The sequence below is a fragment of the Elgaria multicarinata genome, chromosome 5 (genome assembly GCF_023053635.1).
Source record: "Elgaria multicarinata webbii isolate HBS135686 ecotype San Diego chromosome 5, rElgMul1.1.pri, whole genome shotgun sequence".
Lineage (NCBI taxonomy): Eukaryota > Metazoa > Chordata > Lepidosauria > Squamata > Anguidae > Elgaria > Elgaria multicarinata.
The window spans coordinates 69,593,901-69,612,292 of record NC_086175.1 but is presented as its reverse complement, the minus strand read 5'-3'; the positions used below and the strand labels follow the sequence as shown (position 1 = coordinate 69,612,292).

Here is an 18,392-nt window from a genome sequence, read left to right as displayed (position 1 = left end):
GGGCGAAAGAGGGCAGTGCAGTTTTTAATCAGTCAGATCAATCTATATATGCTCCTTAGACCAACAATAAAAAGCACCATGTGGCCCAACCTCCAAACTTCTAAGCCTTTTCTTTGCCTTGTTTTCTTAAGAACATTTATTTTAATGCCCCAATGAGTCTAAAAAACCAGCTGCTGGCTATATAACAGTTTTGCCATTTGCCACTCTACCCATGGAGTTGTTCAAGAACTGTACAGTACAGCAGAGGAGAAACAGGGAAGAGAACGTGGTCTGCAGAAACCCTGTGGGAACAGAGATGCAGCAGTATAACCATTAAAAAGGGCAGCTTTCTCTCTGGTTGGGCCATTGGGAATAATCCATGGCCCTGTTTAGATCATCCTTCATGGATGCATAGCCAACATCCCGGCAATTTGAGATTTTAGTACTGATACAACCATTGTATCAGGCACATGAATGGACATCTGCCAAAGACAGAGGACAAACAATATCCAAGCCAGTCAGGTCCACCACATTAGCATCAGTTTCCAAAAATGTTTATGTAGAGAACACCAGAAACAAAGAGTCAATACTCCCAATCTGACAAACAAGACAGTGTCATAGCTACTCAAGGAAGAATTAGGTTCCATTTCAGAGTTCAGGCTATATGGCTGTTGGTCTCTGGCTTTCAGACTGCTGGCTACTTGGTGCTAAAGATTCCAGCACAATCCAGACCTGGTTGAAGGTTGGTCCAGCCTGAAAACTCTTCCCCATAATGTGGTTGGAGCAGTCATTTCTTCCACTGTGGTTGATCATCTGGGCTAGATCTACACTACTGCTTTATAGTGGTATTGAAATGCACGGATAACTGTCGGGGCACAATCCACATTCCATGTACCACTTTCATAGTGTTATAGCCTGCTTTTTATTCCACATTCATAATGATTTGGCTCAAGGTGTAGATTTGGCCATGGAGAATGTGGGGGGGGGGGGGAGAGTACAGCATCCGGGCATCTCTGCCTACCTGTCTTCCAACAAGGGGTCAGTGCTATTTATATGTTCACTGGAAGTCTTGAGAGAGAGAGATATCTTTGCACACCCATTCATGTACTACCCTGGGCCTATATGCCTGCACTCAGAAGTACTTCTAATATAAGCAAATAAAACAAGAACTGCCAATCTGTTGCGTTTATCAGAAATAAAAGAATTTTTATTTGATCTTTATCTTGAATTTGGAGCATATATAACACCAGAACAGAATTTTGAAAAACATATGGGTTTTCCCTTTCATAAACCTAGAGAGCCTGAAACAATAATGTTCATTGATTAGAACGTTGAAAGCTGAACAAAATCTTCTAAGGCGAAGGGTAGCTGCTCTGCTACAACAGGACCAAACTGCATGTGTTAGATTTAAGATGGCATCTATCTATGTTTTATATATAAATCTGTGTTTATATGATATCAATGAGCTTCTGCACACTTTTCACGTGGGACTGCGACAAGAAGGGTCTTCTGACACAGAACACAAGTGTTGCTACGACTGGACAAATACAGTATCAGTAACATGCTTCTTAAAAGCTTCCAATGGAAGTTATAGGAAGCCACAGATCAATAATTTGAGTAAATGAAAGTCTAAAGGTTTTTAAAACCAAAACATACATATTTAGAAATGACATAATGTAACATTTTACCTTGCCCATGTGCAAAGTAGCAAAAAGGTTGACATCAGGGCACATAAACCAAGACAAATTAAAGAGCATATGCACACATTCGAACTAAGAATCATCATCACAACTTTTGATTTAAGATTAGAATTAATATCCATTAGACTTGATTTGGTCTTCACTGAACAGCAAATATTGGAATAGTTACGACATTCATCATTCTGTTATCCAAATTAGCCAACGCTAAAGCTAATAGAAGTCTAGACTCTGGCAGGGTTAAGAATGCAAATCAGTGGAAAATTTACAGTGTTCTCTAACACCGCTGGAGATCTAGTTCGCTTAAGAGTAATGTGCAGAAAGTGATTCAGAATGCAAAGTGCTGACACAAAGGAATAATGTGCATAGTGGAGTGCTTGGTAGAGCCAGACGACCCATTTACTAGTGTATATGTGTGGGGATCCATATTTCTATTTTTGCTATGTATTAGTGAAGCTGAATTATTTCTTTGCCTTCACCCCCACATACAATTTGGCCAGGGTGATGGGGGTACTGAGCATATAGGGAGTGAGAGCTGAATATGGGAAAAGGCAAATAATTGATATTTTGTAAGTTTGGTGTTTGGGAAGAACTTTGAGGTAGATCCAGTCCAAATACATTTACTGGACAGACAGGGCATTTGTCCCTGCCACTGTCTCTGAACAAAAGACTCAGTTGCTAGCTTCTAAAAAAAAAAACAGAACATGTCTACAGACCACCCTGCCTATTGCACATGCACAGTAACTTTATGATCTGGCACCTGGACAAGTATGAAGGCGGTCCTCCCATGACGGTTATGTTAAGTTATGGATGTTTTTTCATATGTCTGGTACAAGAGACAGCCAGTAGACTCGACATCTGCCAAGTTGTAACAGGGATAAGATACCTAATACTGTCTCCATACCTCCCATGGATGTAACAGCAGTGGAGTATGACATGGGGGGGGGGGGAAGCTTCGAAATAAGCTGCACCCATGAAAGCAGGACTGGTGCAGCTTGGGAGGACGTCCCCCCACAGCCACAATCACATACCTCCATGGCCTGAGCCCACCACGTTGTTCCTCCAGCTCACTTTTATATCAGCAAAGAAGGCAACTTCTCACTGAACACCAGCTAACCCAAGGACTACCGTGTACTTCGGTACCTTACATTTTGGTGTGCTGGAAGTTATAATTGCAGAGTCTTGTTTACAGCAAAGGTATCCCACCAATGACTCTGGGGTTATTTGTTTAGAGCAAAACATATTTTTGAGGCTGTTCTAACAGAAAGGGCAGGAAAAAAGAAGAAATGAAAAGGAAATGAAAAGCCACTGAAGGAACTGTGATCAACAAGCTTCTTGGACTGAGGTTGCCTTGCTTCGCTGTTCCCGTGCAGTCACAAAGTTGAGCAAGTCAATTGCCGTGACAACACCAAACACCATTTGCCGTTTACTGGATTTGCCATCGCTGTGATCTAGAGGCGAGAAGAACACAACAGACATGACTGCTCAATTTTCAAACTAAGACTTTAAAAGCAAAACATTACTATCTACAGTACATATTTATCCATCAAACCACCCCCATGTCCAATTTTCTGTTGGAATGACCAAACTGAAAGGCTGGGAGTCGGACTCTAGCTGTTCATTGGTGACAGAATATCGCTTCAGGCAAAGGTCTCTAGGTTGGTACTAGGTGAGCAGGTGTTCTGTATTCTGGTTTTGCCCATGGAAACCGGTCCAGTTAATGCTGCCGACGTTGCTTTGGTGAAAGCCCGTGCGGCAGCCTTCCCCAACCTGGTATCCTCCAGAAGTTTCAGATGTCAACTCCCATTAGCCCCAGCCTGCATAGGCAATGGTGATCAGGAAGTCTGGGGGTTATAGTCTGAAACAACTGGAGGGCATGAGGCTGGAGAAGGCTGAAGTAGCGTATGGGATCACTGCCACATCCTAAGCCCACTCAACCCAACGTATGGCACAAACAGCAGTTACAAGGGATTATCCGGGCATTTCAAAGTAACAAAGATGGGTTAGGCAACCTGGAGCTCTCCAGATGTTTTGGACTTCAACCAGCATTCCTGACTATTGACCATGCTGGCTGGGGCTGATGGGAATTGGTCCAAACCATTGGGAAAGCACCAGATTGGGGAAGGCTGCAATAATGAACCACTTGCCTTGTAAGAAAAGTGTCACTTTAGGTGTTGAGGCATCAGCCTTAGCTTGCTCCACGGCAGCTAAACATTGGATTGAAACATAAAAGCCCCCTTAAAGATTAGTAATGAAGAACATAAACATCGACAAAGGGGTGGGGGAAACTCTCCAGATACAAGAATTTTCCATTCAAGCAAACACTTTCCAGCTTTGGATTATCATGGGATTCTTTTAACATCTGGCTTTCAATTCTAAATGTTTTATATTTGAGTCTCATTTGTCATTTTAAAGATCTGCAGTGGCCTTCAGATTGGGACGTTGTAAAAGCTAAGGGTAGGATCTGAAGGCTCTCTTCCCCTGATGGAAGGAGCCTCTCTGTCAGAGGAAGGCTCCTTCCAATGGAGGGAGGCAACCTTTGGTTCCAACCTTGTAAATACAGACATGAGAAAAAGGTTAAATGAACAAGGATAATTCTTCTTTTAGCACACAATAAGAGTGGGAATCTGGAGAGAAGATGGTATATTGGCATGCAGGAGATACTTAACCATTTATTCAAACATTTATAGGCTGCCTTTCTTTAAGGTGGCCAACAAATAAAACCATGTGAGAAACGGAAGAGAGCTGAACCTTAGTGATTCAGCTGGGATAAGATATCATATTTAAGAAAAATGGTATGCAAATAAATTATCATCACCATCATCATTTCAACCAACAAGTTAGGAGATAACACAGAAATGACTGTCAACTATAAAATAAGAAATGAATTGTATGTGTCACTCCAACATATAACACACCATATTTGAAAGACATCACTAAAATCGGATATGCAGTAATAAAAAATTCAATGAAAGTGCACACAGTCCACTCCATGGTTAGCTATACATTAACAATCAGCCTTGAAGAAAATCAAAACGACCTAGAGACAATATAGATAATTTTGAAAGAAAAACACAGGGTAGTATCCAATGACATCCCAGCTCTAACATTAATGATTTGTCCTAGCGTAAACAAACACTTGAGCATAGTAACTAGTGCAGTGGAGAAAAGAAATGATTTGCCACCAAAAGTGTTAGCTTATGCTAGCACAATGTCAATTAGAGTTAGCACCAGGACACCACTGGATACTACAGAGGATACCTGTAACAATAGCTCTGTGCGGGTGTTCCATTTACTGTGAATTAGGGAACCTTCATAAGTCAGGGCTCCAGATTGTGAGGAGCTCCATAATTACGTTCTTTTGAAAACACACTTTTACTGCAGACCTTCCCCTGTCAACACGTGAAGGTTGGGAGTGGGCGGGGTGAGGATGGAGCACGCATCCCTGGCTGCCTCTACACAATTTTAAACTGAACGCCTGACTAGGGCTAATGTTGTTTGCTCATCTAGGAATCAGTGAGACACCCTAGCCTTCATTGTCAGTTTTGCTCACCACATCACCACAGGATGGCATAGCCTTAGAGAAGTAAAAATTGAGCCCAAGGGCTGCAAGTGTGTGTGTGTGTGTGTGTTGATAGTGACTATGGATTGGCTCCAGATTAGTCATACTTAAGAGGAGACCCAATGAAATCAATTGGACTTGAGTTAGTCATAACTAACATAAAGCCTATTGATTTCAATGAGCCTACTCAAAGTATAACTAAGCTTGGATCCAATCCATAGCTGCTATCAACATAAAAAGAAAAGAAAAAATGGCAGCCATTGGGCTCAAAGCTAATCATCTGGAGCCCACATGCCAGAGGTTTCCCTGGGACTGGACCACAGTGACCTGCACAGTCTATTTCAAGTTCAAGAGTTCCATAGTGAAGCCCCTTGTCTCCACTTCTGCAACTCCAGTTGTTGTTGTTGTTGTTGTTTTAAAAAAGCCAATTGAACAGCATCTTTACAGATTGTGCGGAGACCTGAACATCTGGCCCATTTTGCTCCCTCCTTCCTCGCTGCCCATCTCCATCAATTAAGGCACCCTCAACGATACTAGTCCAAGGCGGAGTGCGGCAACCCAGATTTCAAGAGGAAGAATACTGCAGGACAGGAAGCACTGGCCCGCTATCTTAACTAGGAAGAAGATGAATTTTGCAAAGCTACAGCATATAAGGTTGCAGAATCCAAACACGTTCTCATATTGTGAGATTCTGTCCTCAGGTGAAAAGCACCAAAGAAATTCAAAGCTGCATTATTCACATGTCTACTACCTGACCCATGATACGTTAGATAGGTATTTTAGTTTCCATTAACAAAATTTATTTTTGACTGTGGAGAAAAATTATACAGCCTCTTCAGCTGCTCTATTACACATAGAGGAATCTCCCTGTCATCAACATTAGTTAAATGCTATGCATTTCTTATTTATTCATTAGACCTTTACATTGCACCCTCCACCTACCAGGCGCCTGGGGCAATGTATAATAAAAACACTGAAAGTTTACACAAGGAGCAAACCCTACACACCACCCCAAAACAATAAAATAAGAGTTGCACTGAAACAGTAATGGAAGAGTGACAAAACATTAAACAACATTAATTCCCTGATGGAATAGAAAAGACTTTCCTAACTATCCAAAGTAAAATGTATTGATCAGAGAATGCAACTGAGTGAGTCTGAATTATGCCAGGACTTGGGCTGGTGTACATGGAGGCTTTGGATACTCCAATACATGTATGACAGAGAAGCTAGAAATCATGGATACTATTCATGGAAAGTGGGGGTAGAATACAGAATACAGTCATTCTTGTCTAAAGATCAACCATAGGCCAGGGTAGCATTCAATAAATGTATCAGTGTCAATGGTCAGGCTAAGAAAAACTAACAGGCCATTGTTAACGGATTTGGTTGCACTACTGTTAACATGTTTCTTACAGTTTATATATTGTGCCTTCCAGTTCATCTCACTGTTAACAATGGGCCTGATGCACTGGACTGGGGAAGTTGGAAGTAACCAAATGTAGCACTGGACACACTATTCTTTGACTACATGTTGAATGTATTTAGTACAGGGGTAACCCCTCCAGATAATATGATCTACAACTCCAATGATCCCTCGCCATTGGCTGTGCTGGCTAGGGCTGATGGGAGTTGTAGGCAAAAACATCTCAAAGGTCAGAAGTTGCCCACCTCTGGGTTGTTTTTTTCTTCATCCTATTTATTGCATTTTTATACTGTCTTTCTGGAATCAACCAAGGTAATTTGCAAAAATTCTGAAGACAAAAAATAATAGAGACATAGTAAAATGTTAAAAACCATAAGAGCAATTCTAAAAGCCACATTAAAAATGTGTCTTGACCCCCTTCCTGAATGCAGAGGCAGGGGGGACAATCCGAATTCCAAAGGCAGTGAATCCTAGAGTTTGGGAGCAACCCAGGAGAAAGCCCTTCCCTGTGTGTCTGACAAGCGGGCCTCTGTAAGCGAAGGCGTCTTGGGAAGGGCCTCTCCTGCTGATCTTAGTAACCAAGCAAGAGTTCATACTGAACTAGGCAGTCGCCCAGAGAGTTGAGTAGAAGAGCAACTAACACATTCGTAAATGAGTTACAGGCTCAAAATCATGCAAGCTGAGGAGGGGAGAAATGGTTCACAGCACCACTTGATGTCCTTCTACTTACATTGAATCTGTTCATGTACCACCAGAGCAAAGTGATCGATTTCCAAAATATGAGAGAGCTTCCCCAAGTTGTCCTGCAGATGAATCTGCAAAGAGGAAGTAACCTAACTTTAAAAAGGCATTGTACATAGTCTTATAAGATGGTTGCACAAACATCCAGATCCTTACGCCCACGTCCCTGGTACGTTCCCAACCATGGTCTTAAAAGTAGCACTTGTGTCATGATAATGAGCTATCTTACAAATCTGTATTTTGTTTGTAGGACATTTCCTTGTGAAATGCTGTTGTTTTAAAAAAAAGAAGAAGAGGAGACTTGAGGATATGGTTAATTAAACAACCCTGATGAGATTCAAGTGCTCTCTCCACTTGATACACGGAAACTGCAAATTCATAAGTACATTCAATTAACATAGACTTGTTTCTCAGCTCTGCCAATATGAACTGGAAGGAGGAGCTTGGGGACAAAATAAGAGTGAAAAAATACTATAAATGCCAAGCACTAAAAGCAAAGCAAAACTCCACATTCTAGAACTGAATTTCCCCCATAGTTTCATTCCGAGTAATATAGGACAGTAAAACAACAAATGCCCATGCCATTTCCTAAGCTTGCTGGGCTCTTCCTACTGAATTTTTATTTTTACTCTGATTATTATTATTATTATTTATTTATTTATTTATTTATTTATTTATTTATTTATTTATTTATTTGTCTCTTATAGATGACAATGACTAAAAGTAATATTGGCTATCACATAATGTGCGTCAAGGGAAAGCTACACCAAGCAGCTTGCACTAAGAAGTTTCTGCTCCGTTTCCGCACTCTTCATGTTGACTAGAAAACAAAACTCTGGCTCCTGGACAATGGAGGAAGAGAAACTTGCTGAATGAAAACAGTTCTACACGATCTGGATTTCTTAGTTTGGATCTAAAGGTGTCTTTCCACATGGAGAAGGAGTTCCCCAGTCGCAGAAGTGTTGTTTTACACGAAGGGCAGGCAATGTGGCACCTTCCACATGTTTGGGATTACAACATTCAGGATAACCAATTATCGGATTTGTCATTCAAAACAACTGGAGGGCACTAGGTTGTCTCCCCCACACCATGATTTAGAGATGTGTTGGACCACAACTCCCTTAATCTCCACCCAGCAGGCATGATGTCTGGGGATGCTGGGAAGTGTAGTTCAAGACATCTGGAGGGCACCAGGTTGGGGAAGGTTACTTTAGAGCAGCGCATGAGAAAACAAGAGACATTGTTCTGCCTGAACAGGAGCTTGTGCAGTCTCTTATGAAAGAGGCAGCATGAGAACAGCTACGGAACCTGTTGGAAGAATACACAAACACACGTGCAAGCTTGGAAGAACAGTGCTAGTGGAGAAATAGTGCTTTTGCTAGACCTTTGGCCTTGAACTTTGTTGTTTTTATTGCTCTGACTCCTTAGGATTGGTTTATTCCTATATTATCCCACTCATCTGTCTCCCTAGTTTTTATTTGATGTTTTAATTGTTGTGTTATGGTTGCTGGGGGTTTAAAACATCTTTTTATATAAAGCCTATGATGAATATAGAAAAAATATTCATTTGCTTGAGCTGTACCCACTCAAAAATATAGGCACAGCCTGGCAATGCCCACTTCACATGCATATTGTAGGGCAGGTTGTTTTCCACTTTTAGCTTATCTTGATTCAAAAGAGCCTCATAATTTTTTAAAATAATGCAGGACAGGCTATTATTCCATGATAATTTAACTCAGCAAGGAGCAGATGGAGTAGAGCAGGGGTGGGCAACTTGGCTTATAACTCCCATCATTCTTCACCATTGGCCCTGCTGGCTAGGGCTGATGATTGCTGTAGGGCAAAACATCTGGAGGGCCATAAGCTGCCCACTCCTGGAGTAGAGCTTCCAGCAATGTGTAACAACAGTGAGGAGAGCTCAAACAGAGGTAGGAGAATACAGGTGTTTACAAGCATGGCCCTGTTTCCATCTGGAAAATATTGGAGGGTATGAAGCAGCAGCAGCAGGCCCTGAATGTAATATATAAATATATTAAGTGGAGATTGTATTATTTCTTTGTACTTTCTATTTATATTTTACGATTTTTGAGTGGTTGACTTTTTATTTTAATTTGTTGACATTGTTTCTAAATATCTTCGTATTTTGTAAGGGTTGGTATTTGAAGTATATTGTAAGCTGTTTTGGGAGGAGCCCTCCTCCGCATCCCACCAACACAACACATTCGCTATAGTGGGACATGGGAGAGAGCTTTCTCTGTTGTGGCACCCTGACTGTGGAATGCCCTCCCCTTGGAGGCCCGACTGGTGCCAACGCTGATTTTATTCTGGCGCCAAGTGAAAACATGGCTTTTTAACAAAGCCTTTAATGGTTAAATTCACCTGACTTGCCCATTATTTTAACAGTTTGAATTGTTTTTACTGCTTTTAAATTATATACTGGTTTTAACTTGATTAATGGTTTAATTTGTTTTTAGCTGTGTATATTTATTGTTTTATACTGTATGATTTTATCTGTATGCTGCCCTGAGATCCTAGTGATATAGGGCGGGATATAAACATTTTAAATAAACAGTCCCCTGACAAAAAGCAGAACATAAATACATTTTAACTAACCAGCTGCTAACCTTGCACCCACACTCTGTCCATTTTTGTCCCTCCAGTGCTTCCACTGCCTGAATCATCTGCCCTGCCTTCATACAGCACCTTCCAAAACTTTCCAGACATCACAGTAAGGTAATGCCAAAACATCTGTGCAAGCGTACATCCCTTCTCCAGTGTTTCCCATTCTGTACAATTTGGATTGCCTGCATTAGATAATGTCGGCCAGCCTTCCCCAACTTAGTTTTGGACTACAACTCCCAACATGGCTGGCTGGGGGATGCTGGGAGTCATAGTCCAACACATCTGGCAGGCGCCAGGATGGGGAAGGCTGATATAGGCCTTCCTGATATCTACACTGCTGTTACTGTAGAAGATCCAAGAGGCACAAAATAAACCTTGTTTAGCCACCCACTCTCTTAGGTGAACTGGGATGAACTTTGGGGGAGTGAATGTCCTGCTGGAATTGCAACATGTCCCAGCCTGACCGACGCAAATGTGTATAATTTCCTTAAAATTGGCATCAAACATTTTAGACAAAGATTGTATTGCAAAGCAATAAGAAGAGTCCAAGAGCTGTTTCTTCAAGAATACTTGGGGGATGGGGAAAAGGAACGAGAGACACTGGAAGACACAGCTACCTTTTTGAACTGCTTGTAGATTACTTTGTTGACTTGGTCTGACGGCTGTACTTTACCAGCAAGCACTGAAGAAAGCATGTTGCCAAGGGTGACCATTCCCAAAATCACTCTGGAAAGAAGAATACCCAAGCAAACCATGTAAGAAAAGGTTTCCTATTAAATGAGTCATATGTTCTTTCTCCCCTCTCCCATCTTAATGTTTTAGACAGGCATTTTGAGAAATCTCTACCATTTTGAAATCAGTTTTAAAAAATCTCCTTAGGGACAAACTACATGTCACATGCTGCATGTAATAGTGTTCCTACAACATTGAACTTATTGAAAAGAAATTTAGACTGGAGAACCGGCAGGGGAGGGATGAGGCGCTTAACCCTTTCCCTACCTGTCATTTTCCCACTGCAGATTGATGCCCCTCACAGAAAGCACATTTTTAACTTTCTATGGAGGCAAAAAAATTCCCAACAACACTAAAGAGGATGAGCACATTATTATTGTTGTTGTTATTAACTACTGAAATTGCTAAATTCAAACTGGCTTGCTTTGCTATACTGTCTTGCAAAGCTGTGTGCTTTTTAGATCAGTGCTTATCATTAAGTAGTGACTGTACAGTTCCTAGCACAGTGGGGGAAGTGGGTTAGCTTTTGATAACATAGAAGACTCAATACAATTGAAAGGTCAATGATAACAGTTCTTCTTCAGTCATCTCATTGCTTCCCATTGTGTATAATCTGGATTGCTTGTGTTGGGCAATGCAGGCCTTTCTTATACCTGCACTGCCATTAATGCAGATGACCCGAGACCCACAAAATATACTGGAATGGGGAGAGAACATCCTGCCTGAAGTGCGACTTGTCCCCGGCTGACCAACCTACAACATTGACCATCCCAATGGCCTCTTCCCTACCTGGCTGACTTAACTAAGATGCAATTTGGGCTCAGTTAATTCTTTTATGGGCCATTTCCCAGAGATGACTGCAGCCCTCAAGAGGTAATAAACCATGTCATAATTTTAAGGGCAGATTTTAAAAGCAGCAACTACAACCACACCTTTCCCTTAACCTCAAGGAAGTGCATTTTAAAAAGAAAATGAAACAACCTTTGCTCATGTCCTACAATATAGAGATTGAAAACAAAATTGAAGAGTTGGGAGGTTTCGCTCCAAACCACTAATTAAGGGCCTGATGATTCATCCAACCCATTTCAGAGGTTTTCTGTACCAGGCCCGTGATCTGGTGACAAAGATGCATGATAAGATTCAAAGTGGGAGGCTCAAGACGGGGATGCACGGAAATTTCATTTGTGCTTGCAAAACTGTCGAACACCACCTATTTGCAACCCTGAACACGAGTTGGAGAATGTGTTCTCTGAAAATGTTCGCAAATTCTCAAACATCTGCTTGCATTCAAAAATTCCACAAATTTCAGAGAAAGAGCAATTTGAAACCTCAGTTACCTAGGAAGGTTGTGGGCTCTCCCACACTAGAGGCATTCAAGAGGCAGCTGGACAACCATCTGTCAGGGATGCTTTAGGGTGGATTCCTGCATTGAGCAGGGGGTTGGACTCGATGGCCTTGTAGGCCCCTTCCAACTCTGCTATTCTATGATTCTATGAAATAACATGATTTAAAAATTGCACACTTTCATGCTTTGGTTTCTGGGGAAAAGTTACGCAAATTTGAAAAATACTATTTTTTGCACAATTTTCCTGTTTGAACACATTTGATTCCCACAATTTTCCCATTCACACAAATCAAACAGCAACTGCGGAAATCAAAGTAGAGACAAGCATCAAGTTGATTTTCAAAGGATATGGGCAAATGTGAACATCACTTGTTCGCCTATCCCTAGTTCAAGCAAACCATGTAGCACACTAGAGGGGATCATGAAATGTGGTGGATTCTATCAGAGAAAACCAAAAGGTAGGAAAGACTACTAAGTGATGTATATGCAAATAGTAGTCCTTTAGAAACTGGTTTTATTTGGAGGAAGGAAGGAAAAATATTAAGGTCTGCACATACCCAGATTCATCAACCACTGGTACCTGGTCAAATCCTTTCTCTCTGAGTATGTCAATGGTCTTTTCACAGGTGACACTTGGTAGTACTGTCAGGGGAGCAGAGAGACATAACTCCTGAACTTTCAAGTGCCACCACCTGGGAGAAAAGATGATAGTAAAATCAAGTCCACAGATTATTTTATAACATGCAATGCAGGTACGATGGAAAACCTTTGAAAATAAGCTTTTCTGAGAAAGACTTGTGAGGCCTGTTACTGCAACAAAGAGTAAATACAGCAGTTTACCCTCTGCCTCAGTTAGTGCCAGAAGAGGTCATTTTGAGTATTCTGGCGTCGGGGTTATTTTTAGATCAGACACTCATTTGGAGCATGCAAGGGACACCCATATCACATTTGCATTACTCATGGCAGGGCAACTGTGGAGCTGGCCAGTTTCCTGTTGTTGCCAGAGAAACATTGCCATGGGGGAGAAAAGGCATCAGTCTTCTCTAGGGTTGCTTCCCACACATCTCCAAAGGTGCCCTCTAGTGCCAGACTAGAGCAGCTGCCATTACAAACCTACCCTCAGTGAAGCTCTTTGCCTTCCTTAAATGCTGATATGAATGAGTGACAGGCCAAAATTCTATCTCTTCTGCTATAAATCAGAATCATGGCCTTTCCCTGTTTTACTTCTAGGAAGATGGAGGCCTTACCTCATTGGCACATGGCAGTTTCCTGCACGGATCCACTTTAAAACGGATGGGGGTACTTTGCAGGAGACAATCTATGTCTGACACTAACATTTTAGCACACACCATCTAGGGCAAATCCTTCCAATTGGTCTAGAGTTCGCATTTCTCTACAGAACTTACTCTTTTGTGAACCTGGCCTTTAGAATTTGTTGTAAATAGTGGGGCCAAGTAGCCAAGAAATGCAAAAAGGTAGAGCCTGTGACATTTCTGTGTCAAACGGAGGATAAGCAGAGTGACCATTCACTGCAGCAGTAATAGCACAATCATCCTAGCACAATTATTAAAGCTGGGTAATTGCATTATCACTCATGACTGCTGTTGTGAATGGTTACTTTGCTTGTTTTAATCTTTCCATAGAATTGTGACAGACTGCCCATTTGGCCTGTGTGTGTGTGTGCTTGCCAAGTGAGGATAACTCTTCATATATCAGGTGAAATGGACTTCAGTCCAAGAAAATTTGTGCAACAGTAATTCTGTAAGTACCAAAGTCTTTGATGTTTTGGCTTCAACAGATTAACACAGCAACTCCCTAGAAATCAAAATTATGACTTCAATCATTCTAGTGGAGCTGGAATTATATATTCAAAAAAATATTTTATTTATTTATTTATTTATTGCATTTCTATACCACCCAATAGCTGAAGCTCTCTCTCTATATCCTCAGTTCCTAGTTACAGCCAGTAAGGACTATGGACCAATGGGTTGTAATACAGATGGATGGAATCAAATTCTGCTGAGTCATTGATATTCAGGTACTGTGTCTTGGATATTCGGGTATTGTGGGGAATCTTGTGTCTCTGTTCTTTGCAATAAGCTTTTCCCCATTGGAGCTTCTTTGGTACTAAAAGTACATCAGTTTCATAAATAGTTGTTTCCCCTCTGTGCATAAATCACTATAGCAAAACTAGAGGGAATATACATTATTTGAGAAAAGGGGACATGAAATGTACCCATTGCTTTTCTTTTGTCAGTATTCCAAAACAAGTACCCAAGCTGCTCTATAAACCCCTTAACTAAAACTTACTAAAGACTAGTCTCTTTCGGCAGGCCTACCCAGATGAATTTTAAACCTAATAATTTTAAGATGTTGTGATTGTTATTTTAATATTGTATTGGTTTTATATGCTCTTTTAACTAGTTTTATTTATTGTATTGTATTTGATGTTGTTCCCTGCCTCGATCCAGAGGGAGAGGCGGGTAAGAAATAAATACAATAATAATAATACTCTCCCTCTGGATCGAGGCGGGGAACAACAGAATACAAAAATATAAAATACATGAAACTGATTAAAAACATAAAACATTATTAAAATCCTAAAATCTTTTAAGACATTTTAAAATTCAACTGGGTAGGCCATGTAAGGCTTTAAAGGTAATAACCTATTATTAATTATTATTATTATTATTATTATTATTATTATTATTATTATTATTATTATTAAAGGCAAAGAACGCAGTAAGGCAGCCTTCCAAAACCTGTGCCTCCCCCAACCTTCTCCACTGCTGCCTGTGATGGAAGTTACAGCCCAACACATCTGGAGGGCACCAGGGAGAAGGTTGTGTTAAGGTGATGTATTTATGTTTATGATAGAGAGAGATGTTTAGGATGGGGACCTAATCTTAATTAAGAGCAGCAACTTTCCCCAAGCAAATTAATTCTGAGGATGACCATACACACACACACACACACACACACACACACACACCATACACGGTCCGACTAGACTTGGTTAAAAAAATTCTTGTAACTTAAGAGTGGATTTTTGGACAAGTGGGTTCTTCACAAATACATTTGACTGAGCTTTGACAGACACCATCATCTCACCAAGGTCTGTGAATAATATCATCCTCTTCTGTCATGAAGCCTTTTAGGGACATCCATTTGTCACTCAAGAACTTGGACCTGGAAACCACGAAAATAACCATACATACCAATTAGGGTCACACCTGCCTTAAAGGTAAACACGTTATAAAGGATAATGTGGCATAAATTGTTTATAGCTTGTAAGCATGATAAAAAACATTATTTTAAATGTTTCACTTTTAGAACTTCCCATAAAAATATAATCAGGCTGGTCGATGCATAGGCCGCAATGGGTCTGCGACAGTCTCCAGCCCTGCAGGGGGAGTCAATGGGCGGTCAGCTACTTTCCAGCAACACTATTTCTCCCTGGCTGGGCTTAGGGCACCTGAAAGTGGCAGAGGGGAGGAAGTGGGTGGTGGTGGTGGTTCTGAGAAGCTGAGAAAGAAGGGTCTAGACCAGGGGTTGTGAGCCTCTTTCAGCCCAAGGCCTGAATTCCATTTTGGAGAAGCTTTTGGGGGCCAAAGGTAAAGAGGCGAGGGTCCATCCTCAGCACCTCCAGCACACTTGGGGCACAAAGATGGGTGCGGGCAGGCTGGTACTGGAGGAGGCAGTCCGTAAGGTATCCTGGAGCTAACCAAACATTATTTTCAAGAATAAACTAAACAACCTTTTAAAAGACCTCCACAAAATAGACAGCTCTCTATTTTAATTAAAAAACAACAACAACATTAATGTGCTTTTTAATATCATATCATAGGTGGAAGGCAAAAATGCACCAGAGATATCATGAAATTATCCCCGTGTTGTGGTGAGAATAGGGGCTAATTGTTTACCAGGTTTCTTTGCATAAGTCAGGGAACAATCCTATGGTCCCTAGGACAACATCCCAGGAACATAGGATTTTTTTTATTCCTCCTCCTGAAGTCAGAATCCACTCCCACTCCCCCACAATTGCCACAGAAAGAACAGCAATTCCTATTTCTGAGGTGGCAAAAGCATCCTCAGATGACCTCATAGAGGTCAAAGAGGGTATTTTTGTAGCCTTTCCTGCCCCAGCCCTAGCAGTGTGACTCCACAGACTCAGAGGCCTCTCTAGAGGGGAAAAACTCAGAGGATGGAGAAGCAAAAATCACCTCTGTTGCTTCTCCCGCCCTGTTGGCACCAGCCTGGCAGGGCACAGGAGCCATTTAGTCACAAAGTGTGCAGGACCAATCGTGCAGGGAGGGGCCTCTGCCTCAAAGTTAGAGTCAGGTAGTAAGAGAGAAATAGCTACTTACATGTAGTTCCTGACAGAGTCAGGAAGGATGACAACGCAGCGCTGACCTTCTTTCAGCTGTTTGGCAGCCTTCACAGCAACAGACATGGCGCTGCCTGAACTGCCACCTGTCAAAACCACATGGAAACCATTTTGAAAAGGGAGATGTGAAAGGAGACAGAGAAAGGAGCTTGAGGGCAGTGTCTCTTTATCAGCAATTGAAATACACCTTGAGAGACTGACTGGCTTCAGACAACACGATAACCTGCGGTGGTTTTAGTAGTTGACAGTTGGTTATTGTGTTGCATGGAGGGAATTTTTTTTAATCAACAGTTGGTTATTTGGCCAAATTAACCCATGCAAAGAACCAACACTGTGTTGAGTTGGCTATCTGAACCACCATTGGTTATCAAGTTGTGTGGAGGGCACTGTTGGCTATTTTGTTGGCCACCATTGGTTATTTCACTGGCCACTGAGTTGCAAGGCAAGAGCAGTCAAAGCAGTGGCTGTCGCTCTAGTACAGATGGCAGGACAGTTTTTCAACAACAATGGCTGTTGGGGTACTAGCGGGAGGACTGAGACGGGGAGAGAGGGCGGGGAATGAGTGAGTGAACTCAGCATGGACTAAAAGTCAACTTAGCGCTGATCCTAATCCATACCATAGTTGATTATTATCATGATGTGTGGGGAGTACCCGCTAGATAAACAACTGTAGAGTTGATTATTACCCCACCATAGACTATTGTGTTATCCGAATGTAGCCACTATGTGGCCTGTTGCACGTTACTACCTTATAACTGACTCCAAGGAAGTTTTTGCCATGCCTTCCAAAGCTTTTTGAAAATTCAGTCAGGCTTCAAATATATCTTTCAGAATGCACTTACCACACAACAAACCTTCATCTCTGATTAACATGCGCGCGAAGGCAAAAGTTTCCTCATCATTACACTTATACCATTTGTCCACCAGCTAGAAGAAAGAGAGGAGGAACAAAAACCATATTAGTATTATTCATTTCGTTTCTATACAGCCTAATAGCAGAAGTTCTCTGGACAGCTCACAACGATCCACCGTTAAAATTCAGTATAAACAAATTAAAAATACCGTATTTCTTCGATTGTAAGACACACACTAATTTCAGTACCACCAACAGAAAAAAAAAACACCTAAGACACACCCGCGATTCTAAGACGCACCCCATTATTAGAGATGTTTATATGGGGAAAAAAGTGCATCTTAGAAAAATTAAAACAGTTTAAACAGCTAAAAGCAGTCTCAGTAAAGTACTAGACCTGTTCAGACAGCTGTTCAACTGTGAAGGGAACACTATAAGCCTATCAGTATAAGTCATGGACATGGGTGGAAAGAAGGAAGGAGCTTGACTTACTGATCTGTCCAGAACTGTAGGGATGAAATCGTATCCGATCCCTTCCACTTCATAAGTGGTCTTGTCTGATGCATTTAGTCCTTCAGGCTCTGCAAGGATGGATCCTTCAGGATCAACACCTATGATCTGCAATACAGTGCAAAGACTGAGCCAGTATTTGGGTTTTCAGAACATGGCTATCTAAATGGCAGTGTTAAAATCACAGTAGTAATTGAATTAAAACTGTTGCAGCAATGGAGGTAATGTTTCCCCTTCATTTGTGCTTTGGAAAAATGCCCAGGTTTAAGTCTAACATTTCTTTTAATGACTGTAGGAAAATCCCGATGTACCTACACTGCTTTCACTTGGCTTAGTAAAAGGTTGAAAGTCAAGACATTTGACCTGGATCCTGTTCAGATGCTAGATCTCATTACAGAGTATTTATTTTGTGCCAACAATCCAAAAGTGCCCACCGCTAAGTGACACTGACAAGAACGTTATATTATATACCAACTGATACTTCTCCATATCTCTCAAATAGTTGTGGCAGGAGTAGAGATCACAGTACAAGGCAGGA

The 18,392-nt window shown here is 41.3% G+C and overlaps 1 protein-coding gene across 3 annotated transcripts in view; it reads right to left on the bottom strand.

Annotated features, from left to right (window-relative positions):
• Positions 1–2,672: 2,672 nt before the first annotated feature.
• LOC134398924 (cystathionine beta-synthase-like protein) overlaps positions 2,673–18,392 on the bottom strand; it is a 47,288-nt gene continuing 31,568 nt past the window's right edge. Inside the window, exons 9-17 of one of the 3 annotated variants that reach the window (XM_063126577.1) lie at positions 17,837–17,962; positions 17,334–17,418; positions 16,472–16,577; positions 15,216–15,293; positions 12,662–12,796; positions 10,645–10,753; positions 7,395–7,479; positions 3,824–3,883; positions 2,673–3,127 (exon numbers count right to left, since the gene is read on the bottom strand). In XM_063126577.1, coding sequence (XP_062982647.1) covers positions 3,000–3,127; positions 3,824–3,883; positions 7,395–7,479; positions 10,645–10,753; positions 12,662–12,796; positions 15,216–15,293; positions 16,472–16,577; positions 17,334–17,418; positions 17,837–17,962 — 912 coding nt within the window. In that variant the 3' untranslated portion in view covers positions 2,673–2,999. Of the gene's footprint in view, positions 3,128–3,445; positions 3,884–7,394; positions 7,480–10,644; positions 10,754–12,661; positions 12,797–15,215; positions 15,294–16,471; positions 16,578–17,333; positions 17,419–17,836; positions 17,963–18,392 lie in introns of those variants that run through there. The other 2 variants (XM_063126575.1, XM_063126574.1) reach the window with 2 other exon arrangements.